This window comes from Girardinichthys multiradiatus, chromosome 11 (genome assembly GCF_021462225.1).
Source record: "Girardinichthys multiradiatus isolate DD_20200921_A chromosome 11, DD_fGirMul_XY1, whole genome shotgun sequence".
In the NCBI taxonomy this organism is placed as follows: domain Eukaryota; kingdom Metazoa; phylum Chordata; class Actinopteri; order Cyprinodontiformes; family Goodeidae; genus Girardinichthys; species Girardinichthys multiradiatus.
The window spans coordinates 35024545-35052182 of NC_061804.1; the positions used below are offsets into that span (position 1 = coordinate 35024545).

Here is a 27638-nt window from a genome sequence, read left to right on the forward strand (position 1 = left end):
TGGACTGTGGTATACTCTGTAAACACCTTGTTTTTTTTGGTTGTTTATTTTATTTTCCTTATTTATTTGCATTATTCCTGTTCGGGACTGCGCTGGAGAACTGATGCTGAAGGATTGCTCACCTGGTCCTTTCAACACACAATAATAAGTAGGCCTATGTTACATGTTTGCATGTGAGAGTGTGCACGCATGGGCACCATAAAGCCGACTGGGAAATATGCTTCAAGGATTTATTCTGAAATCAGACAAATATCCCACTAATACTAAAAACATCCTTGTTTAGTCAGTTTATGTAGTGTCTCTTATGCTTGCTGTAGGTTAACAGGTGCTTGCCACATCAAAAGTCACAGAGCATTGGATCATCATTCCACTGCAAAGCTGCATAGGTTTATTTGATTGACACATTTCCCCCTCTTTGTAGGGGTGACTTTTGCTGTGGCCCTGAGCTGCTCACATGTTCTGCGTTTTGAGCTGAACATGGAGTTCTCTCTCTGACAGAGAGGCCATTAAAAGCTGTCTGTTAGGGTTGGACATGGATTATAACCGGGCTAATAGTGGGAATTAGCTAATCGCAGCATGATCAATAAAAAGCCTAGTCAATTTTTTATCACTTGTTTTTCTCAAACAAGTTATTTCATCATGCTAATATAGACTGAAGTGGGACATTATGTGACAGTGCATGTGTGCAATGAAAGTGTATGGGTTAACTCATCAAGGTACAACAGAATGACTGTGTAGGTGACTGGACATTGTTTTGTGTATTAGCACTACAGTCATTGTAACAAAAAGCACACCCTTTATGATTTCTTTATGAAGTCCTTACCTGTTACTAAAGTTTTTTAAATTGAATCTTTAGTATCTAAAACCACACACCATAGGTGTTCCCCGATTAAAAATTTAAAGGGAGTCTGCTTTCTTTTTACAATATAAAGTACTGTGAACTGTTTATTTACAACGGAAAAATACTCAAAGGATATTTCTCAAGCATTTTTTAGGCCTGCATTCCTTGACGATTTAAAGATACAATCCAGTGGTGTATTTTTTTCCACTAACAAAAAAATAGACAACGTTTTTAAAAGGTAAAAGGAAAAGAAAATACATTGGGTCCACTGTATTTGGCTTGGTGACATCGCAAGAGGCACAACGATTTAGCTGATCAGCAATAAACTGTATGGTGGGGGAGCAGGTTTTGACTAATTTCGATATAAATCTGAGCATCTGAGTTTTGTTTTAGCTAGAGCCAGAGTTTGGCTCTGATGACCCCTCACAAGCAACGATGGACACTGCTATGGATGAGGAAGCTCAAGCAGTGATGATGATAGTCATCGTCTTTGTAAATTTAACTGGTTAAAATCAATTTCTTACTGTTTGAATTTTTGCATTTGATTGGTTGCTGTGCAAACGGTATTCATCAATTTTAAAATAAATATTGCAATGTTCTGCTTGTCTCACCTTTATTAGTGACATGGTTTCCTAGTACAGCTGAACTGCATGCAGTCTGCACTAATTTCTGACTGCTCAGTGATGGGACTATTTTGTTGCTTCTTCCCTCTGGGTGTTGACTACAAAGATGGTAATAGTTCTGCAGATGTATGCATGGCGGGGCTAACTGGTAGCATTGGGCTTCCTATAATTCCCTAATTCCCTCTGCCCGGGGATTTCTTTCACTGGAAGGAGCAGCTGATGCAGCAGTTCTGCAGGAAAAATCGTCTTCATGGAATGCATCAACCAGATCATATGGTTTTCATAAATGAGGATGGAATGATGCCTGAAGATCTCCGATGATGATTTTTGGCCATTGAAATCTGGCCTGGTCACAGAGCACATCTTTGTGTTTCATTGCTGCCAAATCTTCCTAAAATTCATGCGGTCTCCTCAAAATGTCTTCTCCAAGATTGATGTTTACATGTTTGTCTATGTGTTTTCTTTAATGATATGGACTAATTTTGTCTGAAATAATGGTAAATATAAATAGTACTCAAATTGTTTTGCTGCAGCCAGATAGCAAGTAAAGAGCTTTAAAGGAGAAATTCTGGTACAAACTTTAGTAGAGAGGAAAAGATAAGAAAAATACATAAAGACCTCTGATCAGCTGCCTTATGCCTTATGTGATGTCTCTAGAGGCCTGTGCTTGTGGGAGCTTGTTTTTGAAAAACAAATAGAAAAAACTTTAGGTGACAAACTGTACCTAAAGTGATTTTACACAAAAGTCTGGAAATAGCTTCAAAGTTAACTGGACTATTTCTGTGTATTTGGTAAGAAACAAGTGGTTCACTCTGTCACTGATACTTATTTTAACAATCAATTTGTTTTCTTTGCTTAAACACACAAATCATTTGAACCTAAACGGATACAGTGTAGCACTTTGACATGTGAAAGCTTACCTTAGTGAGAAAGCTTCATTTTACTTATTACTTTTGTTAAAATCATGTCATCAAACTATTTACTCACCATCATAGACCAGCTTTCGACAGACTTCTGAAGAGCTACTCACTGTGCGCACCCATTAGTGAGAAATGTTTTTTGTTTTTTGTTGTGTTGCTTTAAATTGCTGAAAAGCTTATGGATCTTTAAGCACTACATGCCCCACGTTTCAGACAGGCAGCCTTGTCTGGGAGGAAATTTACGTGAATCAGCAGTACCTGACTGTAAGTGTGCTGCAGGACTGAAACCAGATCCTCACACTCACAATCTCATTGGGTTTACGCAGCTGCTCCATAGGCTAAATGCTTGTGAGATCATGCTTAGCACTTTGTTTGTGTGCCATTAAACTGAATACAGTGACCTGCAAATGTAATCATACCTCTTGAAATCTTTTACGTTTTGTCAAGTTACAACCACCCATTTCTTTTTTATTGGGATTTCATGTGACCAACCAACTCAAAGTAGGACATATAAGGTAGAAAGAAAATGATACAAGGTTTTCAAAGTGTTGCATGCCGTTGCATACAACCTCTCTGAGTCAATACCTTGAAGCCCTTCGTAACAGTTACAGCTGCAGATCTCCTGAGTTATGTCTCTACTTAATCCGATTACATGAGGAGTATCTGTGAACAGGAATGTTTAAGTCTTGCTACTGATTCTAAATTGAATTTAAGTCTGGACTTTGACAGGGCCATTCTCCAGCTGTATTTTTAGGACTGTTGTCCTGGTGTACAGTGAATATCTGCCCTACTCTCAAGTCTTTTCTAATAGGTTTTCCTCCAGGATTGCCCTATTTTTGTGATCCATCCATCACAAGCTTCTTTGTCCCAGCTAAAGGACCACTCCCAAGTTTAAATTTAGTCTCATCTGATCAGCGCCCCTTCTTCCACGTTTTCTGTGTTGCCTACGCGGCGTGAGGCTAGGTGCCATCAGGTTTTTTTTATGGATTTCTTTCAACATTGGCTTGCTTCTTGCTGCTCTACCATGAAGGCCAGAGTGCTCCTACCTGAGCTGTGGATATCGGCAGCTCCTCCAAAGTTGGGCCTTTGGGCCCCTTCTTGGATTATTACTTTCCTGGCTGAGCCTGTCAATTTAGCTGAATGTCTCTCTTAGAAGGATTGCAGTTGTGCCATATTGATTCTGTTTCCATTTTCGGGTGATGGAATGAACAGCACTCTGTGAGATTCAAAGTTTAGGATTGTAATTTAATAACCTAATCCTGTTAGGTCTCTTACAAACCTCTGAGCCCTTCACAGAACAGCTAGATTTATACTGAGATTAATTACACACAGGTAGACTCTATTTACTAATTAAGAGACTTCTGAAGATTATTGGGTGCCAGCGTATATTTAGAGGTATTGGAGTAATGAGGACTGACTGCACTCCACATCTTAAATATTTTACCACTTCACAATTATGCTCTACCTTGTGTTGGTCTATCACATGAAATCCCAATAAAATACATTGAAGTTTGTGGGTAAAGAGTGAAAAGTCTCAATTTAGTTTCCTGAAGTCTAGAAAACCTTAGATTATTAAAAGAATATACATAAAACTTGAATTACTTGCATTTGATCCCGTGTACTAAAGCATGAGTCATCACTCTGATTAGAGAATGCTTTTATTATACTTAACAATAAAATCAACAACTTGTTTTATTCATAAAAATAAAAAACTGTGTCTGAACACAATAATAATTTCTAAAGCAGTTTTTAAAAAGGTATTCAATAATTAAATCTGTCCTCCCTTGCAGCCTTTCAGCATGGCTGAGAAAACACTGGACTCTGGCTCGGTCAGCATTCCCATGGAAGAGACCAAACTCCCTGGAGGAGCCCCCCAGGAGGCACCGCTCCTCACCCACCTGAAGAAAGTGGAGAACCACATCACAGAGGCTCAGCGCTTCTCCCACCTCCCGCGGCGCTCCGCTGTGGACCTCGAGTTCAACGAGCTGTCCTACACCATCCGGGAGGGCCACTGGTGGAGGAGGAGAGGTATTGCAGGCTCGGTTAACAGAAAATCATGATGGATGAGCAAGCGAACACCACCCATGGCGATCAATATCTGCAGTGCAGAAATCTCAGTGCATTTTAAAGCTTTTGTGACATTTCAAGAAAACATTTTCCTCAGCGGTGCTTTTGTCCTTGCTTGGTTTTATTGTTCTGGCACATATATCTGAGGCCGGGTGTTGCACACACTGACTAACAGACTTCAACCATGTAGGAGAAGTCGGTCCGCCTGCCTGCAAGCTTTGCTGCACTCAGCAGAGTTTAGACATAGTAAATAATTTACACTCATAGGTTGGCACACTGCTTGCATCTCTTTTGCCTGTGTTGTTTTACAGCAGGCGGTGGCTGGGAGTCCAGCACATAATTAATACACTATGATTATATGAACTGTATATGAACTTACCACCCTCAGTAATGATTAAGCTTCAGCTTTTCACCTGCATGTTAAACAACCCACCCTCTGCAAATGGTTAGACCTGGCTGCTGTGGCAGTGTGGATTTAGTAGGGTGTGTTTACCTTCTTCACATGGTGTGAGGTGTTTGCATGGTCATGTACTGCAGGTTGTGTTATTTTTAGTTATGTGTAATATTGATGGGCATTATGAAAGTCTTGCAGTGGAGTGTTTGCTGTGTACCCTGGATGTATGGAGGAATATGATGAGGGGAAAGGTCAGAAAGTGGTTCTGTAGCTGAGCACCGATCCACGTGTTGCTGTCTGTCTTCATTAGTCTCATGAAATATTTCTCTGTGATTTTTACAGATTTCAGAAATGTCTCTTTAAAGTTTTGCATGAACTCATCCAGCTAATGATACATGACCAGGATGTCTCTTCTTTTACTTTTTCTTTTCCAATCATGGATGAAACACTTCAACATGAGGTTTTATTTTATAACTAATCTCACAAAGCCTCCTTTCAGATCTAAAATCGAACATCATGTCTCTGCCTTTCTGGTTTTCTCTTGAGCAATGACAAGCAACTAACGTTATTTGACATACGCTAGGGGAATGCTGTCTGATTGTAAGGACCACTTTGTGTTTGTAAGGAGTAAAATACCATTTTAGCTGATTGCTCTTTTAAATCCTGACAGTCACTAGAAGTCAATCTTTGTCCTCAATCGGCTGTTACACTATATGTCCAAAAGTATTTCATCATCTGCCTTCACTCACACATTATCTGGAAAGAATTTCCACAAGTTGTAAAAGTGTTTTTTTATTTTTTAGGTTTTGACTGTTTTATTCAGGAAACCATTTGTGAGGACAGGCACTGATGTTAGATGAGAAGGTCTAGCTTTCAGTTTCTGCTCTAATTTCAAATGTGTTCTTTCAGTCTGAGTTCAGGACTATTAAGGCCGGTCAAGTTATTGCATATCAAACCAGTTCATTTATAGACTTTGCTTTGTGCACTGATGCACAGTCATGTTGGAACAGGAATATCCCATCCCCAAACTGTACCCAACATATTGGGAGCATGAAATTCTTCAAAATCTATTGGTAGTTTGAAGCATTAAAAGTACCTTTCATTGGAACTTAAAGGTCCGAGACAAATTCCTGAAAAGCATCTCCACACAACAGTCCTCTCAGCTCAAAACGTTCACTTGACACAATAAGGTCAGGTGAGCAAAGTTTTGCTTACAACTGTCAAACCAGACTCTTCCATTAGATTGTCAGATAGAGAGACATGATTTGCCCACTCCACAGTACACATCTCCACTGCCTTAGAGTTCGGTGGCAGTGTGCTTTAGATCTCTGCATCCCAAGCTTTGCATTCACTTGGTGATGCAAGGCTTAGATGCAGTTGCTTAGCCAAACTCTATTTAATGAATATTTCAAGGAAATATTTCTGAGCTGATTTGAATATAACATGAAATTTGGAGATTTGTAACTACTGACCCTGTAGGAAGTTGGTGACTTCTGCTATGCTCCTCAATTTCTTCTGACGTGGCTCTGTGATTTCACATGGCCTACCAAATAATTTCCACTTTGTTATAATACCACTAACAGTAGAAGGAAATTTTACAACTGGACTTATGGCACAGGTGGGTCCGGCCATTTTTTTCAAGCAGTTTACATGCCTACCTGCTGGGTTTCATACACTTGAGGACACAGAAGTGATTGGAACAGCTAAATTCAAATATTTGGATGGGTTTGGATGATATACTTTTGGTAGTAAAGTGATTGTTGCTTCTACTTAGAATAGTTCTGGATCCACCTGAGGAGGTTTCTGTTAGATAACTGTAGGTTAGGACTTTTCAAATACATTAACTAAGCCATGAAATAAAGCTGCAGGAAGGAAAGGCACCAAGTCCTCATAACATCTGTAGGAGACTATCAACATGCCAACCAGTTGTTGTGGAGCAATGGCAGAAAAATATTTTTTTTTTTGTCTATCATCGGAAACATGTGGAGTTTGTTAAACTCTACTAAGACTTTAACAGAAAATGTGTGCTTTGGTCAAAGGAGACTAAGATAGATCTTTTTGTCAAAATCATCCAAGTGGGTTTGGCATGAAACAAAAAATTAATGTTGAAAAGCATCTAAACCTCATTGTTAAGTATAGTGGAGGATCTGTGATGCTGTGGGCCTGTTTCTATTCCAAAGGCCCTGAGAACCTCAGAGTGTTTGGAATCAACTCTGAAATAACATGAGATTTTAAATAGATATTTGGAGGTCTTTACCAGTAATCTAAAAATGGGCCATCATTTCAACAGGATTATGACCCAACACATCAGAATCAGCTTTATTGGCCAGGTTTATATGCATTAAGTAGGAATTTGACTTTGGTTTCACATGCTAACTGCAAACAGACATGAGGTTTAAATATTTAAACCTAGAAGAAATAAAATAAAAGATAAATGGAACAATATGTTCATATGTTTATGTACACCCAATTTTTTATTTATTAATTGTTTAGAAGAAGAAAGAAGGCAGGTGGTTGTACAAAGTATTCCTGGCAGGGAGGCTAATTATTCTGGTAATGGGGGGAATAGTTTAATTATTATTTGGAAGTTTTGAATTATACGTGGTTTTTACAATTTGAAGTTTTTAGTCTGGTTTCCTTGAGCATCTATGGTCAAAACTAATACAGAATGTAGTCATGCGTCTTCTATTACTATTTTGTTTTAGAGGTGATTCTGTCCTGGATGTATTTTCGGCAGCACTGATGCTGCAGAGTTATTATGAAAATCCAAATATACATACCTCTTAGGATTTTGTGTCTCGAGAATCTTGCTCTTTTAATGTGATTCTTTTTATTAATATTATTTTGTAAATAACACTGTTTTGTAACTATGAAAAACATGTGGGCAGTGTTTGTAGTTAAAAGTAGTGAAAATATAAACCAGAGGTAAAACCGACAGGGGAATGGACTGAGAGATAATGACACGTTACAAAACAGTTTTTAACTTCAGCACCAAGGACAGCACTAGGGTTTCATCCCTAAACGGCATAGTGTAAACCTTAGTCTGTTGAAGTCTGCAGTGACTCTGCTTCCAGTAAAATAGAGATATAGGTGAACAGTGACTTCAAAATTTAATTAAATTAATTACTTTATTTATTTCCTAGCATCTATTTAAGTCCCCTGCTGGTCACTTGAGGACTTAAGATAATTTCTTTCCAAATGTGTTGAATTGGACAATGCTTATGTAGCTGGCAGAAAAGGAAAGGGAGAAATAAGGATTGCATGAATCATGATCCCAGAACTCATGATGTCATTTATCCTTTGAAGTGTCTTAGCCTTTGAGTCAGTCTCTCGCTGCTCATGAGTCACATCTCTAAAGGTCTGCAATGAGCAGGAGATCACAAACACAAGGTTTTGTGAAGGCGGTAAATTTAGAACAGTCTTGTTTCCTAGAGGAGGTCTCAGCTGGACTGAGTCCCTGGTGAGCTGCCCTCCATCTGCATTTATTAATGCGGGCTCTTCCTTTGTGGAGCTGGCCATCACTGCTTTGGATGGAACTGCTGTGACCCATTTTTTTTGTTCAGGGGTATTCTCATTCTGAGGGATAAATCTGGAGAAATTCAAGCCGGTGAAAGGCAGGGGAGGGAGGAGAAGAGGGAGGGCAGAACATTTTTTGATTTCTGCTTCAGATTCAGTGAGCTGCTTCTCTGCACCTGCTATTATCATCTCAGTTTTTCAGGAGAGGAAGCAAAGCTGACAGAAAAAAAATGTCGGTTCATACTTATTCTTAGAAAACACCATGGTTCAACTTCCATTAGTTCTGCATCAAACCCCTCATGTTTTAGCTTATGACTGTGATCAAAGAAATAACTGCTCATTTAACAATTTTATTGCAACATCATCATTAATATCTATGGTCAATGATAAACTCTGCTTTACCACTTTCTGCTGTACATTAGGAAAAGGTCAAAACAAAAGTCAAAGCTTTTCCTCATTTGATTGTACTATACATTCCCATGTGAATGGTTTACACTCACATTTCAGGGGTATTAATATCATAGAAATTGTGGGCTCATTATAATGCATTAGAACCATTTTTTTTTAGTTTGGAAAAGAAAATGACAACAAACAATTTCAATGAATTTCAATAAATAGAGTTTAGCAACAGGCTTCTGACATACCTCTGCCTGGATATTTGACCACTTTTCTTGGCAGAACTGCCAGAGTTCTTTTAATTTGTTGGTTTTCTGGCACTGACCTGACTTCTAATTATAGTCCACAAATGTTCAATTATGTTGAGGGTAGGGCTTTGAGAAGGTCCTTCCAGAAACTGGCCTTATCCATTCCCAGCACAATCATGGCTCAATCCTTTCACCTAGAAGATACTGGAATACCAATGTCACTGTCCACAGCAAATAAAACATCATCACCATGGACTGAGAGGGTGCTGATCAAGAAATTAGACTCATTCCAAAAGTAACATCTTCAAGCTTGCCTGAAGCTAAGTCACATGTTTGTTGGAGAACGTTTTATTGCTTTATTGGTCAGAGCAGACAAAGACTGAGTTATCTGAACGCAGCAATTGGAATTAATTTTAAAGGAATCAGAGTGAAGCCTTTAAATCTAGACACATTCCAGCTGTCAAATATTGTCGTGGTGCCATCTTGTTGATGGTCTCTACCACTGCGATTGGTATTGAGACATAGCATAAAGCGGATAATGAACAATGAGGACTACCAGAAAGTTCTTCAACTTCACCTCAGATCAACAGCTTGGACACAACATGATAAAGATCCCAAACACATATCAAAACTGGTTTTACAGTACATAAACAGGTTAGTTATCCATAGTACTAATGGAGTTTTGTTCAAAGTCACTCATCAGGGGCTGGTGTCTTGAATGTTTCAGCACTTTACCTTGTTTAAAGCAGTTCAGTGTTCAGTTCAAATGAATGGTTTATCATCAGGCTTCTGCATGCTGATGAGGTAATTCAACTCCCTTCTCTGCATTTCATATACATTTGTGTTGTCACCTAAGCCAGGCTGGCACATATTTTTAGACCCCTCCAAAACCTCTGCCACACGAAAGCTGCTACTCTCACATGGCATGTATACACAGCACATATGCACCAGTGCTACAAAATTAATGCAACTGTAACTCAAATGTTGTAGCAAAGACAGAATAACCTCAATTTGCTCAACTTTGCATGATTCTTAAACTGAAATCACATTACCTACATTCCAATTAATTTGGCTAATAATTTTTCTACATGGGCATTCATAGCAAACTGACATTATATTCCCAGATGGTCAGCTGAACCTTAAAAATATCAAAAAAAATGGGTGATGTCACAGAAAACTAGCATACCCAGTCATGACCCAGCAGAACACTGTGAATTCCAAACTTAATCTCAGCACACACGGACTATTCAGAATGGTAGCGCATCAAAGGTGACATATATCCTACAAAAATGTGAAAGGATTTGATTTTCCACAAAATGTGCTTAATCTCCTTATGTCTAGACACATATAACCCATATTTTTCAATACATCAGTGTACATTGCAAGATAGGAAACAGCAATTGTAAGCTTCTGGAAAGGTGTTGATCTCAGTCATTGCTTCAGCTGCTGGAAATTTGTATACTCCTCTTAAAAACCAGATATGTGTCAGAAAACTAACCAATTTAAATTAAATCTACCATTTCTGAAAAAACGTGTGGTCACATATCCATCAAGAATAATGCCAGAAGTCACCCTGTGGTAATTAGAAAATCCATAATAAACACAAAATTTGATACCATTTGTTGTGTAGTCATTCTATCATAAAAAAGAATGGTTCACATTTGCTATTTAAAGCCCAAAATAATATGACAATAATGATTATCATGAGTGTATGTAAACGTTTCACAGACATTGTAAATAAAACATATCCTGTAACATATAAATAAACAACACAAAAATTTAATCCACACAGCAAACTATTTGTTTAGGAAAAATTTGGTAATTCACAATACTTAAAATATAACTTTGTTAACATAACATATAACATATACCTTTGTTACAGTGCTTGCAATGTTTTCACATTTGTCCCATTGCAACCACAAACGTGATTGTGATTTTTTTTGTGTGTGATTTAATGTGACAGACCAACACAATGTAGCTTCCATAATCTGAAAATGGAAAGAGCACTTGGCCACACAGATTTCCACCTAAACTGACAGGACTGCCTCTAGGCCAACAGAGCATTAGTCAGAGAAGCACCCCATGGTAACGCTGGTGGAAGTGTAGACATCCACAGCTCAGATGGGAGAGTCTGTTGACAGGACAACTAGTAGCCTGGCGTTTATGGAAGAGTGGCAAGAAGAAAGGCATTACTGAAAGAAAACCATGAGAAGTTTAAGGTGTGCCTTGAGCCATCTAGGGGATACAGCAATCAAATTAACAGCAAACATGTAAAGGAAGAGTTTGACATGTTTTGGCCTACATGCAAAACTATATGCATGGCAGAAAACTATTAATCACTCTAAACTTACCATTAACATAGTGAAACATGGTGGTGGCAGCATCATGCTGTGGAAATAATTTTTTTTAGTTGATAAATAGCTGTAAATGCATGGCAATCCTGTATGAAAACCATGAAATGGTCTGGATTAAAGCATATTCATGTGTTAGAATGGCCCAGTCAAAGCCTAGACCTAAATTAATTTGAAAATCTTTGGAAAGAGTAGAAAATTGTTGTTCACACTCTCCATCCAATTTGAACTTGATGTATTTTCTAAGAATAAGCAACAAAAAAAAGTCAGGGGGGTGAGTACAAATGCACACTACACTTTCTAGACTTTACTTCTTGAAGAGGTTTAATCTGTACAACACTGAACATAAAAACAATCTTAGAAAACACTTTACAAAATGTTATATGCTTTTTTTTCAAAATTGTTTGTTGTGTTTTTAGAGTAAACCTCTTCAAGAAGCTTACAACTACGTGGATGTCTAAATGAAACTGCATTAACCCTTTTCACACTTTTAATTTAATTAAAAAAGAAAGAACTTTAAAATTCATGTCTTATTTATCTTCCACTAACAAGTATGCACTACTTGTGTTGATCTTCACAAAAAATCACAATAACATACACTGGGGGACAATGGGACACGTTTTAAAGGTGTGAATACTTTTGTAAAGCAACTGATATTGTTAATTTTTTTTCAACTCTGCTTTGCATTTAAAACCCAACCCCGACTGGATTACCTGTATAATTTGGGGATCCATTTCTGTTGTTATATAGTGTATAATAATGCCTCTAAATAATTTGTCCAGCAATTGCACTGGGATCTCCCAGAAGTTCAGGCTGTAATCACAGAGTAAACACTGTCAGATGTTGTTAGGCTTGATGGTGATGTCAGGGGCGGCTGGCTCTGGCTCTCTGAGACAAAAGGATGAGCTCTCAGACTCACACTATGTTCAACCTACGGCGGTGGGTTAGATCATTGGTATGCGGCTCATGACAGGGTATGGTTACTTCACTGACAGCACACTGCTCCTGTGCCTAAGAAAAGGCTTTTTAAAGTAATAACTAAGTGACCGAGGAGGGGGCGCCACTTCTTGGCAGATGGTTTAAGGGAACATGCAGTTTTGCTGAGATTATCCAATTACAAGACAGGAAGAAATGTCTGCACAGACCCAAGAGAGATGCTCAACATAGAGGAGACATGGGTGACAGCTTTCAGAATCTATGTCAGCTCTAAAGTGGATTGTGCAGTTGCTCTCACTGCACTTCAGGAACCACAATCCTGGTGCAAACACATCTCAGAAATCTGATCCAACCTTACCTGGAGGTCAAACCACAACATTTAAAATTCAGGCAAACTGTTTCTGGTGCTGGATAATATAAATACTGTGGAATATTTGTTATGCTATTTTTATTCTTGCCCCAAAATACTTAAATTTTTCTCCACAATGCAGGAAAATCATGATGCCAGATTTAGTCTTTTTTCTTTCTCTCCCTTAGCCACAGTGTATGAGTTCTTATCTGACCAGTTCTCTGTGCCCTCTAACAAATTAGATTTCGGTGTCTGCATAATCATTTGTAAAAACACTTTAGGGATCAATGAACCAAGTTTTGCAGTGTAGCACAGCTCAGTAAGCTTTAACTACTGAAACAGCATACAAATTTTGAGTGGCTGCTCCAGGAGAATCACCCTGATCTGTCTTCCACAAAATTACGTAAGGTCTTTTACAGCATGTTATGTTATATGTTTAAATCATTCTGTGGAAAAGCATTCCGATCATGGCATTATTTGACAAGAGCCAGAGGCTGCAGGAAGTCAGGGCCCTGTCCCCCCCTCTCTGTTTTATTCCCCAGCGGTGTCCAAAATCAACCAAGCTGGTCCTAACCACACTGATTTTAATTGCAAGATAAGGTCCAGAGTATAAGAAACCTGAAAAGCTTTTGGTTTTTATTGTTTTTGTAGTTGTGTTTCTTTTTTCTAAACTATATATAGCTTTTTACAGTATTTGACATCAAGAAATTGCTAAAAATATATTGAATAGACAGACTGATTTAATATAGCTGTTTAATGGCTGTCCTACCTTTCACATTGGCCTATTTGAGTTTAGATCAAGATACATTTGAGTCTTAAAGTAGATAGAGATGCACTGATCAAGCTTTTTAGGCTGATACAATTTCCAGTTTTTTAAGTATCACCATCCATTTTGTAGAACAAAACAGCCCTGACACAAATAGGACACCAGCTTCTCAATACAGTCTTCTTGAAATGCCGATACAGGACTTGTGAAAAAAAAAATAACCTCTGACCAGCAATTCAGTTTTTTAAGACAAGAAATGTGCCACATATTCTTTTAAAGAGAGTGTAGTTTTGAAAGGAACAGCAAGTGAAGGAATTGCAAGATAATCAAGTTTATACCTCAAAATATCAGTTTTTTCTACATTCAAAAATGTCAGTCAGTCATTTTCTACCGCTTATTCCATAGTGGGTCACGGGGAAGCCGGGGACATCTCCAGCAGTCTATGGGCGAAAGGCAGGGTACACCCTGGACAGGTTGCCAGTCCATCACAGGGCAATAGGCATACAACCACACTCATTCATTCTTACACCTAAGGGCAATTTAGAGTTACCAATTAACCTAACAGGCATGTCTTTGGACTGTGGGAGGAAGCCAGAGTACCCAGTGAGAACCCACGCATGCATGGGGAGAACATGCAAACTCCATGCAGAAAGACCCCCGGCTGGGAATCGAACCCAGGACCTTCTTGCTGCAAGGCAACAGTGCTACCAACTGCGCCACCATGCAGCCCCATTCAAAAATGTGTCAGAGTAAAATGTTCTTGGTTGATGCCTTTACAAACTCAAAACAGTGGAAGTTTTTAGTTCGGATGCATTTAAAGAACAAGAAAGGACAGAAGAAAAATCTGATTTTTCCATATTTGACCTGAAAATCCACCAATCAAAACCATTTGATCCCTGGCCAATTGATTGGTGGATCTGCAGTACATACAATAAAAAATACAATACAAAAACAATTGTTGCTATGGTGTGTAATTTAAAAAGGAATCAAATTACTGATTATTTTTACAAATAAAGTTTCTGTTTTATTACCATTTTTGTTTGTTGTGCTTGTATTATTTCATCTTAATCCACTTATATATTTTTTTACTTTTTATTTAATTCCTATCCTTTCATTACTTCTATGTTTCTAGAACATTGCTTTAAAATTCAAGATATCAATATATTACCTCAAAAATATTTGGTATAAAAACTCATTCTGTGACAGACCAACATAAATCAGTGCATAATTGTAGGAAGTGGACATAAAATTATGTATAGTTTGTAGTTACAAATAAAACTGTGTCTTGCATTTGTATTAGGGCAAGCTGGAATGACTTATCTTTATATTGTTGCAGGACAACAGAACACAAACCATTTGCATCAGTGTAAATTACCAGCAGCAGTGGGAGACTAATAAACTGTTCAAACCACACCCCTCCTCCCAGCTGAAAGTAGATGGATAAACTTTCATTAGGATAAAGCTTGTATAGAAATTGGATGAATGATTAACTGACTGATGTTTCATTCTCTCTATCAGGCTACAAAGCTCTCCTCAAGTGTCTGTCAGGTAGATTCTGCAGCAGAGAACTGATTGGTATCATGGGACCCTCTGGAGCAGGGAAATCCACTTTGATGAATATTCTGGCAGGTTACAGGTGAGCCTTTAACCTGCATGAGGATTACACAGTTCTCTCAGAATACATTATTTTATAGCTTTGCATTAAGACTGATTTTGTCTGGATTTGGTTACATTTACATGAGCAGACTCATATACTTCCAAAATGGCTTTATGTTTGAAACAGGGAAACTGGCATGAAGGGCACCATCCTGGTGAATGGTCGGCCGAGGGATCTGAGGACATTCAGGAAGATGTCCTGCTACATCATGCAGGACGACATGCTGCTGCCGCACCTCACTGCGAGGGAAGCCATGACGGTGAAGCCGATTAAAAGAAATTTGGCCAAAATGTCGATGTGTATTAATAAAAGAAAGAGAGATTTGTGATGAGTTTTCTTTTTTTCAGGTTTCTGCCCATCTGAAGTTGAACGAGTCTGTGCAGGTCAAAAAAGAACTTGTGAGTCTGAATATGTTAATTGATATTTTTATAATTATATTGTAAAACATAAAGTAAATGGGAGGATACAAATTGTTTTGCTTCTGCAAATGTTTCCTCTCATATTACAATCATCTGTGTATTACACCTCTAAAGTGAGGAAAGATAAACAGGGTGTAGCTGAGGTATAGAAATTCTACAGATGTTCGTTTGATGCCTTTCCATTCCTCAATAATTAAAGCAAAGTAGTTTCAAAGGGGTCCGAATTTCCCATTTCTTCTCTAAAAAATGAAGTCAACCACAATGGTCATTTGAGATCTTGGAGGTCACATTAACATCCTCCTACAATTACAATTAGCAATTTCTCCATCAGGATATTTTTCACCCTGATGCCAATCAGAGTTGTTGTGGAAAAACTCATATTTAACAAAGCAAGAGATCGATGATTTTCACTCAAATCAGCTTCATTATAACCTTGACAAAGGAGAACAGTTTCACAGTATCAGACGTGTTCAAGTGGCCTGCGGCATCTGTTCTCGCTAGAAAAAGTAAGGTTATTCTCTCATAACAGCTTCAAGGTAATCACCATAAAAAACATGGCTCATAGGTGAGGGCTGTTGTAATTCTTCCCCATACATGTTGACAGAACTTCAGTAACAAAGTGGCCTCCTCTTAGACTATGCAGGGCCGGCTGCCTTGAACCCTGAAAGGAATTGGTGCTATAGCAAGACGAACAGGAAGAGAGAGTGAATGCTTTTATCAGGTCATGCAGTGTATCAGATCATAAGCCAAGGCACTTTCATACTTTTCTTTAACAGTCATTTAAGGACCTAAAAGCTTCTTTAAATCTCAGAAGCAGTGCCATAAAATCAAAATCTACATCTTTCCAATGTTACATGGTGTAGATAGCTATTGTGATAAGTACTGTGAGGGCAATAGATATTTTGTTTCAAGCTCTTTGTCTCAAATCTATCAGTGCCCATTCTGAAGGACTAAACACTTTTACTGTCAGTGGGCTATAATTGCACAATTCAGAGAATGAGAATAAAATGCTATGAAATGTAGTTATTCTCAGAATCAAAAATTGACTGATTTTATTGAATCTAATCCCTAATAGAATCAATCATTAAAAAATTAGTAATTGTACTTATACATTTCAATGATTAATTAGTTAAAGAAACAAAAACAAACTAACTTAGTGTTAATTTCTGAAAGAGCTGGGGATGAATGTTCAGAGTATCATTGCCTGGGTGAAGGTTTACTTCATAACTTCTATTCGTTGCTTTATTTATTTTATTTTTCTTTTTTTGCACTTAAATTACCTGAATTATGGAGCAACAAGGCCAAAGCAGCACTAAAATATATAACAAACCTTTAGGATTAAAATCACACACTGTGTGCTTTCAGATTAGCTTGATTGTTTTACTGTCTCTCCTTACCTGCATCCAAGGTGGATGAGATCCTGACAGCTCTGGGTCTCCAGGAATGTGCTCAGACACGCACCAACGTTCTATCTGGGGGTCAGTGTAAAAGACTGGCCATTGCTTTAGAACTGGTCAATAATCCACCAGTCATGTTTTTTGATGAGCCCACCAGGTAAAATCCAACTTACTGACTTTTGTGTCCTTGTATTTTCAGTTTAAATTCACACTAACTAGTCCAGCGATCTCTCTGTTTCCCTTTTTTTTATCCATTATAGCGGTCTGGACAGTGCGTCATGCTTCCAGGTCGTTTCACTCATGAAGTCTCTGGCTCAGGGAGGACGGACAATCATCTGCACCATTCATCAGCCCAGTGCCAAGCTCTTTGAGATGTTTGATAAGGTCGGTTGAGTGCTTTCACTGCCGGACACGTCAGAGCCTCCATTAGCTGCGGCTTAGATCATGACACCACAGTTTGGCATAATTCATTTTATACAACTGAAGAAGCAAAGCAGTCAATGTACCGTTCTTCTTTTTTTTTTTGCCGGCTATTGATCTCCTTTTCAGAAAGGCTGCCTGTTGGGTAGTTTACTGACAATGTGCCTGTGTTGTTCAACCTCCAGCTGTACATCCTTAGTCAGGGTCAGTGCATTTACAAGGGGACAGTCCCTTATCTCATCCCTTATCTGAAGAACCTGGGCCTTCACTGTCCAACATATCACAATCCTGCTGATTTCAGTAAGTCCAGCAAGTCCTCTAAAGCACGTATGTGGGGATGTTGAATAACTTTTGACTAACTTAACATTTCTGCTCCCAGTCATTGAGGTGGCATCGGGAGAGTATGGGGACTTGAACCCAGTGCTGTTTGAGGCGGTCCAGGGTGGACTCTGTTCAGAGGAGGGCAAGAAGAACTCCAGAGACAAAAGTGATGCCTCCTGCCCTTCTCAGTGTCATAGTGTAAGTAAGACAAGATGACAGGAGAATTCATGGTTCCAAGCTAAACCCATCCTTGTTTTGTTTAATTGGTTTGCTCAGAATTCACTTTTTACATACATTAAATAGGAAGGGACCTGTTGCTCAAAAACATGAGGTTTTACTCCTTTTGGGCAACATTTTGTTAAAGAGTTTGATTTAAGAATGAATTCCATATTTTTACAGATTTAAATTATTGTGCTGATTTTTAAATTAAAACAAAATTAAGCAATTAATAAAAGTAAGAAATCTAACAATATATATTATGTTATATTAAACTAAATACATTTTTACAATATTGAAAATATCAGGTATATCTCCACACATCTTAATATGCTGTGCCCTGTCCTGATTTCCCTCTCTTCTCCACTTCATTGATCTTTCTCCGTCTCCTCCATCAACTGCTTTCCACTCAGCCTTTCTCAGTCCCGTAACTAACTTCCAATACAAGCATTAGCTAAAGGTTTAAACTTAAAATACGCAGAACTTGGAACTATCTTATTCTAGTTTTTCTTGTCTACTTCCTTGTTTTTTGATTTTCAATCAGAGAGGTTGGTGACCCTCTTGGTTATTTACAGGTTCACTTTGCTTAAATGTAAGATTATGTTTAGAGTACATTTTATTTGTACAGCTACTTGAAGTAGTACACAATGCTGTCTTTTATATGTAGTTTAAATGTACAAATTAAACCCTTTAATGACATAAACTTGAGTGTTTAAAATGACTTGCATCATTCTTCCACTCTAGGTCAATAAACAGGGTCAGGAATATCATTCATTTTTCATGCACTGAGTTTTGCTGTGTTCATTACCTAAACGTGTAACTTGATCTGCTTGACAGGGGATCTGCTCAGAAGCTAAGATACAATCTTTACGTCATATTTATTTTGAGCTTTTAATAATTTATTTGAACTGTTATTTTTGCTATGATAGAACAATCTTACAACACACAATTTCAATCATTTGTAAAAACAAAAATTGAGTCCTAATACTACAATCTAGGGTCAAATCTATACATATAAGCTCAAATATAGTTTTAGATCTCACTAATATTTGGTTAAAAGTCCCTTAGCAAATTTTACCTTGGCAGCACAGTTTCTGTATTTGTTTGGATATTTGACCACTCTTCTAATCAGAAAAAGCACACCACACTTAAACTGTTTGGTTTTTCTCAAAAATTTCAGAGGTTGAGGTCAAGTCTGTACCGGAAGCCTAATGTTAGCCTGTATTATTAATTCCAAAACTATTACTAATATGGGAGAACTGGAGGTTGGAACACCCAATTGTGTCCAAGTTAATTAAAAGGAAAAGGAAAAATTAAAAGGAAACTGTATCAAACTGATTTTAAACTGAATGAAGCAGACTAACATTAAGCCTAAAGAATGGTCTTTTCAAAGCCCCAACATGTACCCTGCCTAACATTTTTATTCTAAAGCAGGGTTTTTAGGAAACCAGCAACGTTAGGTGAAGTCTTCCAAATCTGCTTAGAAGAGTGGTCACATATCCACCCAGAATTATGCATGAAGCTTGCTATATAAACATTAGTGGAGGCTTTACATATTTATTTTTATGTATTTATTTGAGCCCATATACATAATTAAGACTCTGAGTGGATTAGAGAATATTCACCATAAATTTAAATAAAAACAATCAGCAATGTAATGTTGTATAATCTGGCCCTCTTGAAAAAAGTGGTTCAAATCAATTAATTAAGCCCCCAAATTAATACAACATTAAGGCCAATGACAAGAGTTAGTACACTGATGGTAACTGTACTTGATGTTGTACATAACTTCTTTTTTCCACAGGACACGGGAACCCTGGAGAAGCATAGCTTCGCCACGAGTACATTCACACAGTTCTGCATCCTCTTCAAAAGAACCTTCATCACAATATGCAGGGACACGGTAAATTACCATTTTCACATTATTCCTGATATTTTGTAAATAAAATGATAAGCTGTTATCTTTTTCCAAATACAATCATATTCAATAAATTATCAGATTAGAAGTACCTTTCTAAAATAACTTTTAAGCAGGTATAAATGTACATTTCATTAAGCCCACATTTCTGCATTGAAAACGTGTTTTTTTTATTGGTCTGACGTAATATTCTAATCTTAAATGTCCAGTTTTCATTAGCTGTACACGAAAAATAATTAAAATGAACAGAAATACAGACTTTAAAACATCAGTCTGTTTGTAAACAGTCTATAAAATTTATTTCACTTTGTGAATTGAGTTGAAATAAATTAACTTTTCAATATTATAATTTATTGAAAGTGACTGTATAACTTAAAAACTGTAGTCTGCTGTATTGTTTTGTTTTTAAGGTGCTGACCCACCTCAGAGTGATGTCCCATCTGTCCATTGGAGTGCTCATTGGCTTGCTTTATCTTAAAATTGGGAATGATGCTAGCAAAGTCTTCAACAACACAGGCTTCCTCTTCTTCTCCATGCTGTTCCTTATGTTTGCTGCCCTGATGCCCACAGTACTAACCTGTAAGACACCAACCCTCATTGGAGATTGGAAACATTGATTTAGTGGGTTTTTTCTGATGGAGGTGGAACGTCTTTTAACTGAACTGTTGTTCCACAGTTCCTCTAGAGATGTCTGTCTTTGTGAGGGAACATCTCAACTACTGGTATAGCCTTAAGGCGTACTACCTGGCCAAAACAATGGCTGACATACCGTTCCAGGTAGGGATTGATTTCATTCTCACAGATAAAGACATTCATGTACAATTTGATTTAACGACACTGAAAGCAGTTCTTCTTTGCAGGTGATGTGTCCAATCATGTACTGTAGTATAGTGTATTGGATGACTGAACAGCCTCCAGAGGCGGGTCGCTACCTCCTCTTCATGGCCTTGTCAACATCCACAGCTCTGGTAGCCCAGTCCCTGGGACTGCTAATAGGTGCTGCATCGACATCACTGCAGGTAGATAAATGTACTTGGGTACTGGTTATTTTGCCCCATTTATCATTAGGTATTTTTGCAGTTGTTGTCTTTTAATATGTACGTTTTTTTGGTACAAAAGGTCCCATCTACTGCGACATGTTTTGTATTGACATCCTATTTGGAGGCATTAAAGAACAGTACAGCAAAGACAGTTTTTGAATTTGACAACCAATGATTTAAAGTAATTTTCCATGATGTTACTCATAGTCTTCTGTAAGGAAATATGAATGTGTAAGGAAAAATGTGATGTGATTCACTTCATATTCACCTGTAGGATGTTGTTTATAGTTAGGTAGGTTTGATCTGAGGTCATAATGTTTTATATATCAGAAGAGTTAATTGATCCAAATTAATTTAATTACCTGTTCTATTTGAGTATTATTATGGTTATTTATCCCTGTAGTTAAAATAAAAACAAAAAGAGGTGAAGAGTGGTAGTGAAGTGGTCAGAGCAGCATGCCTGTCTTTTGAAAAGGCTGCAAGTGGATCGAATCCCACAGACTGCCACTCTGAGGCACTCTATGAGGCTAAAGATATGTAAAGGGGACACATAAATGAAACACATCCTAAATTATAGACATGACAGAACTTGATGTTTTACAAAATGCTTAATTTCTTCACATTTTGTCCAACATAAAATGCCTTTTTTAGATACATCAAAAAAGTGGCAACATAGGAAACAGTGTGGCAGAAGCTTTCTGGTTTTAACTTTTTTAACTAAGTTTTGCTCTGTGCTATGATTCTTTTTATTAAGTGAAAAAGTAGCTACTTTGCATTGGCACTGAAGAATAAACTTCAAATAAAATGTTTTAAATTTCCAGGAGTGATAGTTTATATCTATTTTATACTGTTGTTTTGTTTGACAGGTAGCAACATTTGTTGGTCCGGTCTCAGCCATTCCTGTGCTCCTCTTCTCTGGCTTTTTTGTCAACTTTGACACAATTCCTAAATACCTTCAGTGGAGTTCTTATGTCTCCTACGTCAGGTATTGTTTCTATGGTTCAAAAGTTATTTTTATATATTTAAATGTGGCTTTTTTTGTTGAACAAACTGTCTGATTTCAGATATGGCTTTGAGGGAGTTATACTCTCCATCTATGGGATGAACCGCTCAGAACTTCAATGTCCAGATGTTATGATGTGTAAATTTCAAAAGCCGGAGGAAGTTCTGCAGCTGCTGAATGTAGAGGACGCGAAGCTTTATGTTGACTTCATGGTGCTGGGGCTTTTTTTCCTGATCCTCAGACTGGCCACCTACCTGGTTCTCCGCTACAAAGTCAAGTCAGAGCGTTAAGATGTCACTAGGAATCTCATGCAAATCCTGGCAGTGTGATGAAACATACAGTCCTCCTTTCTCCAACTCTACTTCACCTTCACATTGACTAAAAGACAAATGCAGTGCACACAATCCTCAGAAAACTGTGCTGCAACATTACCCAAACTGCACAGAATGATAAGGATGGAAGATGTTTGGACTGTCAAATAATTCTCTATATCCTACGCCCGTTACAATGTGGTGATCCCTACAACCCCCTAACCCCCCCCCGCCCCCCCCTAGTGGGGAGGAATACCCAATGAATTAACCCCAAAGCATGTTTCAGTAATACAAGAAAGTTTCATTTTTACATTTTGGCTTCAAGGAAATTGTGACATGACTGATGCTACACCTCCAAGGTAATAAAAAATACATGCTAACCCTCCTGAGACAGGAAGGTCCAGTGACTTCTTTTAATTCAGTGCCTAAAAGGTAACTTGGACAACATCATAATCATTCTTACTGACGTGTAATCAGTCAAGTTGATCACTCAGCAAGAAAGAGTTCAACATAAAATTCCCTCCTATTCCTGTCAAACGATTGGAAACTTTCCAAGGGAGGAAACATTTGTGTGTCTTAAACTTGTCTTTTGGGACAATCTTTTCAGATACCTGTACCTGGACACTAAACATGCTGACTTCCGACTGCCATTGGACGACTCACATTTGTTTTCCAGTGTAGATCATTTTCACAGGCCTTCTGCCCTACCATGGATGGTGGCGAAGCATTAAAGCCTGAATTTAACTGTTTGCGAATTGCGTGTCTTATGTAACAAACTGATATAGATTTAACCTGCGACCAGCCCTGAGAGTCCTTACCTGTTCCTTATTGTTTGTTTTTGCCATGGCAAAGGAAGCATTGACTGACCTGGGAGACAAATGTGATAGAGTTTCCAACTTGATTCAAGGAGTTGAGTGAATGATGCTTCAGATAAAGAAACTATGTTTGTCTGTTCGGTGACACAGTTTTGACACTTCTTTCTTTAAAATGCTTGTTTCCACTTGTTGTGTGCCTCTCTCCCCCTATCTCAAAAAGAAAGTAACCCCATGTGTTCTTTCCTCAACCTTCTTTCTGCTTTGCTGATAAATGAAAAAAGTGTGCGGTTCAAAAGCAATGCTTGTTACTTGAAATGCTGGCTGGGCATTTTTTTGTGCCTCTGAACTAGAATAATTTGAGTTTACTCCGCTTCTTGTTGGAACATACGTCTTATGTCAACATACCTACGATATGGAAGTCCTCACATACTAACATACAGATGCACCCACATACAGACACCCACAAACACGCTTACCTTGTTTGAAAGAACCTTTCCTCGTCACATGGCAATGCAAATATTTTCCAATAAACTTGCTATGAAATATTTCTTACTTAAACTATGCTACTTAGTAACCCTTATAATGATGCATAACATAATGTGAACATATAATCAATGATTGTACAGTGAATATGTGTCATGCTGTAAAGAAATGTACATTAGCACTTTTAAGTATGTTTATTCTTTTTTTTTTATTTGTATTTTACGTTTAGGTATCTGAGGAAAGCACTGCTTGAAAGTATGAGGACAAATGAATGTTGTACGATAACTCTAGGAATTAACTTTCTAAAGCAAGCTCTGAGGTTACCGTGGTGATTATATTTCCTCTCTCAATGTGTTTGGTTGGTTGAAGAGATTTGAATCTTCTGCTTTCTGCTCAACAGTTTCAGAATATTTGGAATCAAATGTGCACTGATGCAGAAATATAAAATTTAAGGATCAGGAGGGAGGCGGTGATATAAATGTTTGAAATTTGCCAGGTTGAGACATGGATGTTGAGCCATCAACCGATTGTACAAGTAGGGATGTCCTGATCAAGTCTTTTGGTCCCCAGTACTGATCCAAGTCATTTAAGAATAGGCAATTGCCAACACCAGTCTGATGCCTCAATAGAATCATTACTGTGAATATTGTTGAAAACTCAGTAGCTTTAAAAGACGGCAAAACTTAAGTCACCCACCAACGACTTTTGGGACACTCCATTATCCATTTTTTCAGGACAGGAACATATTTTCCTGACAAAAGTTTATTAATGGCAGTCTTTAGTTTCAAACAGCAAAAATCCTAAATAAACTCAATTCTTGCTCTTGCTGATAATGTTTCTATGCAGAGCAGTTAGCTAGGTGCTATATGCTAGGCTAACACTGGCATATTTATTCTCTGTTGGGATATAGACTTGTTGGTATTTTGATTTGTAACACATTTCAGTATGGTTCCAGTTAATCCTGTGTGAACAAAACTTATAGAAAAAGGGTGTTTTTCTGCTTCAGTTTGTTCAAATGCTAGGCTGTGTTTCCATGTTTACCCTGTTTTGATACAGCTTTTTAATAATTAAGCTAGTAACATTTTTAGTGTGACCCACTATGGATGAAGCGGTATAGAAAATGACTGACTGACTGACTGCCATTTTTAGTTTGTTTTTAGTTACATTTTGTGTGGATAAAACTTACAGATTTTTTTTTTCTAGCTTCATTATCATAGCATTTTGCTTTGAATGTTATACAATTTCGATAAGACTGATATCTGTCTGGGGATAGTGCGCAGAAAAGATTAAGTTACTCAATAATAATTCCAGACACTCCAGTATGCATGTTTTTAATACCAACAGACCTTTTGTAACAGTAGGAGTTTCTGCAGATTTTTGTTTCTAATGATGTATCTGACTCAAAACAGACAACAGTCTTCAACAAACTATGTATTGTAGCTGCTGGCAATATTATAATTCTATGCAGCACAGTTTACTAAAATGCTAGGCTAAAGCTAGCATATTTACTCTTTGTTTTGATATGACTCTTTAATAATTTGGCTCAAAACATCTTTTGATGTGGTTCCAGGTGATTGCATGCAGAGAAAACTTCCAGAAAAAGATGTTTCTGTATCTGTGTAAGCCTTTGTAAAGGGTGAAAAACAATGAGATCGTTGGGGAGCACCCAGATTTTTTATGTCAATAAAATAATGTGATTTACCTATTGCATGGTTAAGCAAGTCATGCAAATGTGAAGAGGCCATGATTTTTAAAAGTTGCTTTTTGAGAGTGAAGCTTATATAAAATCACTAACTTCACCATCATCCGGTATAAGGAGGGCCAAACATTTAAAAAAGGTTGGGAAAACCAATACTTGTAACTGGATCAGGACATCCCTTGTATCAACATGCAGCTGAAGAGATTATCAGCATCAACAGGGAAGCAAGTGAATAAGAGAGCAGACACAGCGAGAGAAGGGTGCAGTGGGAGTTTTGTTTCTAACATGACAGCAGGTGTTAACATTGTGATGTTTTTAGAGTAATACCTCCCCCTGTTGTTGCTTTAGTCACTTTAGAGATCCTATCTTCCTGTTGGTTTCATTATGTGCAATAATCATCCAAAGGTATTTTGAACTTTACGAAAAAAGAACTGTGACACTTCTATAAGAAGCATGTTGTATTTTAGTGTTTGTTCTGTTTATTTTCCTCAATCATTTATTGTTACATCTTTGATGGAAGTTGGTTAAATTTAGGCAGATGGACCTTAGAGGTACTGCCCTACCGATATAATTGACCATCAAGTTGCAACCTAAAAAGCCATTGTAAACATTTTTTTTTTACACATCAAAATCAGTGAAGTTGGTAAAAGACATGAAAAGATGAAAAAGCCATCAATAATAAACAAACATTTTAAATAGCTTCTATACATTCTATTCTGTGATTGCAAGGGGGAAAATGTCTGCCAAAGTTTGGCATTTACAATCTGCTCCAAATCGTAGGTTGTTTGGTGACTGTTCTTGTCAAATATGGTTTGGACCAAGCAGATGCTACATAATTTTACTGAACTTGGGATTGGATGATGCACGTATGCAGCATACTGTAATTCTTATGTCTGTTTCTCAGTCAGTCATTTCGTACATTTTCATTTTCAAGCCACAAGACTTAAATGCACTCCTTCATGCATGATAAATAACAATATTCAGGCTATTCCTACAAAGAGCTTTACAGATAAAGTGATTCAGTTGAGGTTGATATTTCATGATATTTTCTTTTTGAAATATACTTTGCTCTAATATAATTTATCATCTACAGCTTATTTCAGTGTTTGTCAACAATCGCAAGTTCTGTATAATGAATGCTGTTCCAAGGATTATAATAAAGATAATTTATAACCTTTGCCCTTTCTCTTTTAGGTGATTTGCAATTAAAGTGTCTGTTCACACTATTTAACACCTTGTATCCCTAACAATAAAACACAGAGCATGAGTTGTGAATGCCACTTTGCTCACCTTTTATGTAGTCACACTGGAGGCATTTGAGGAGGAAGAATAGGCTGGTGTTTGTTGAGCTGCACAATAGTTCCATTGTGTAGGTTAATATGAGATCTCAGTGTAATTCTGAAAGAAGTTAACAAAAGAAATGCAGCTTAGAGGAAATGCTGTATTCTCTAAACTCAGATTCGTCACAAAACAATAACATTTGTTTTTACCTCTTTATTTGTGTAAATGTAATTTTAGACATTTGTGATTTGGTTTCTTTAAAGCCTTGAAGTGATTTAACATTTATGCCAGTAAATACAGTATGTAGCTGTGTAAGATCTTAGATCGTATTGCACAGATGCTTCCATCCACTAAAAAAGCTCACGCATTTTGGAACAAATCCACCTAAGTATGTGTCCTCCCCACTGGTTTAGTTGTTTGTAAGTAAGGAGGCAATCGAATAAACTTTTTTAAGGCCCTGGATCAAAATTATAAGACAGATCAATGAAGTCATGGTCCAGTAGAGCCATTTGTCACATGCCATAAAACCGAGGCAGTTCTTACATGACAGACACCTTGGGCGAGCTCCTCCTTCTGTTCAACAAATTTACACTATATGTCACCCTGAACACACTTACTGCAGAGTGAAACATGTTGGTTGCAATATCGTACCATGGGGATGCTTCTCTTCAGCAGGAACCAGGAAAATGGTCCAGTCAAATCCAGCTCAAATACAGGAAAACTGATGTTTACAAATGCTCTGCATCCAATGTAACAGAGCTTGAATTATTTTTTAAAAATTGACAAATTTCCATCTGTAGATGTGTAAACCCGGTATATACCTGAAAAGACTTGCAGCTGTAACTGAAACTAAAGCTTCTACAATATATTGACTCAGGAGGAAATGTTAAAAATGCACGCCATTCTTAAGATATACTCTAAAAATATTTGAAAATCATGTAAGATTTTTCTTTCACAATTATTTAATACTCTGTCACAAAAAAAAATCTATCCCATCAAATCCCAATAAAATAAATAGAAGTTTATCAAATAGAAAATAATTTATGTAGTCCTGACTAGCAGGAAACATGCAGTCTGATTTCAGACAGAGGATGGAAATGGTATGTCTTTTAATGTCTGTAAACATCTGGTTTCAGCTGTAGGCATTAAAATATATATTTTTAAATCTTTTCTTCCACAAAATTGCTTAAAAGTACTTTAAGCAATCTGTTACCCTATATACATATATCTATGTATATAGGGTAACAGAAT

At 37.5% G+C, this 27638-nt stretch overlaps 1 protein-coding gene and 1 long non-coding RNA gene across 2 annotated transcripts; one reads left to right on the plus strand and one right to left on the minus strand.

Moving 5' to 3' along the window:
* The first annotated feature begins 9 nt into the window (after positions 1-9).
* On the plus strand, positions 10-26284 carry abcg4a (ATP-binding cassette, sub-family G (WHITE), member 4a). The gene is made up of 15 exons (XM_047379056.1): positions 10-148; positions 4175-4412; positions 14926-15043; positions 15191-15323; positions 15412-15462; positions 16892-17037; positions 17141-17264; positions 17486-17600; positions 17680-17819; positions 19642-19740; positions 20166-20334; positions 20432-20532; positions 20616-20774; positions 21662-21780; positions 21860-26284. Exons 2-15 carry the CDS (start codon positions 4184-4186, stop codon positions 22086-22088), a joined length of 1932 nt encoding a protein of 643 aa, XP_047235012.1. The 5' UTR covers positions 10-148; positions 4175-4183; the 3' UTR covers positions 22089-26284.
* LOC124876370 lies at positions 4266-27079 on the minus strand. Its single transcript, XR_007040289.1, has 3 exons — positions 27039-27079; positions 26397-26504; positions 4266-4395 (listed from the first exon to the last, which is right to left on the minus strand). It is a non-coding gene; the product is annotated as an uncharacterized LOC124876370 (long non-coding RNA).
* Positions 27080-27638: the final 559 nt, after the last annotated feature.

What these genes read in the sequence shown, in the direction of transcription:
- abcg4a (XM_047379056.1), top strand. Translation starts at nt 4,184, where the DNA reads ATGGCTGAGAAAACACTGGACTCTGGCTCGGTCAGCATTCCCATGGAA. An exon ending in TCTTTGAGATGTTTGATAAG is followed by an intron (nt 17,265 to 17,485) that starts GTCGGTTGAGTG and finishes TTCAACCTCCAG; the next exon opens with CTGTACATCCTTAGTCAGGG. An exon ending in TCTTATGTCTCCTACGTCAG is followed by an intron (nt 21,781 to 21,859) that starts GTATTGTTTCTA and finishes GTCTGATTTCAG; the next exon opens with ATATGGCTTTGAGGGAGTTA.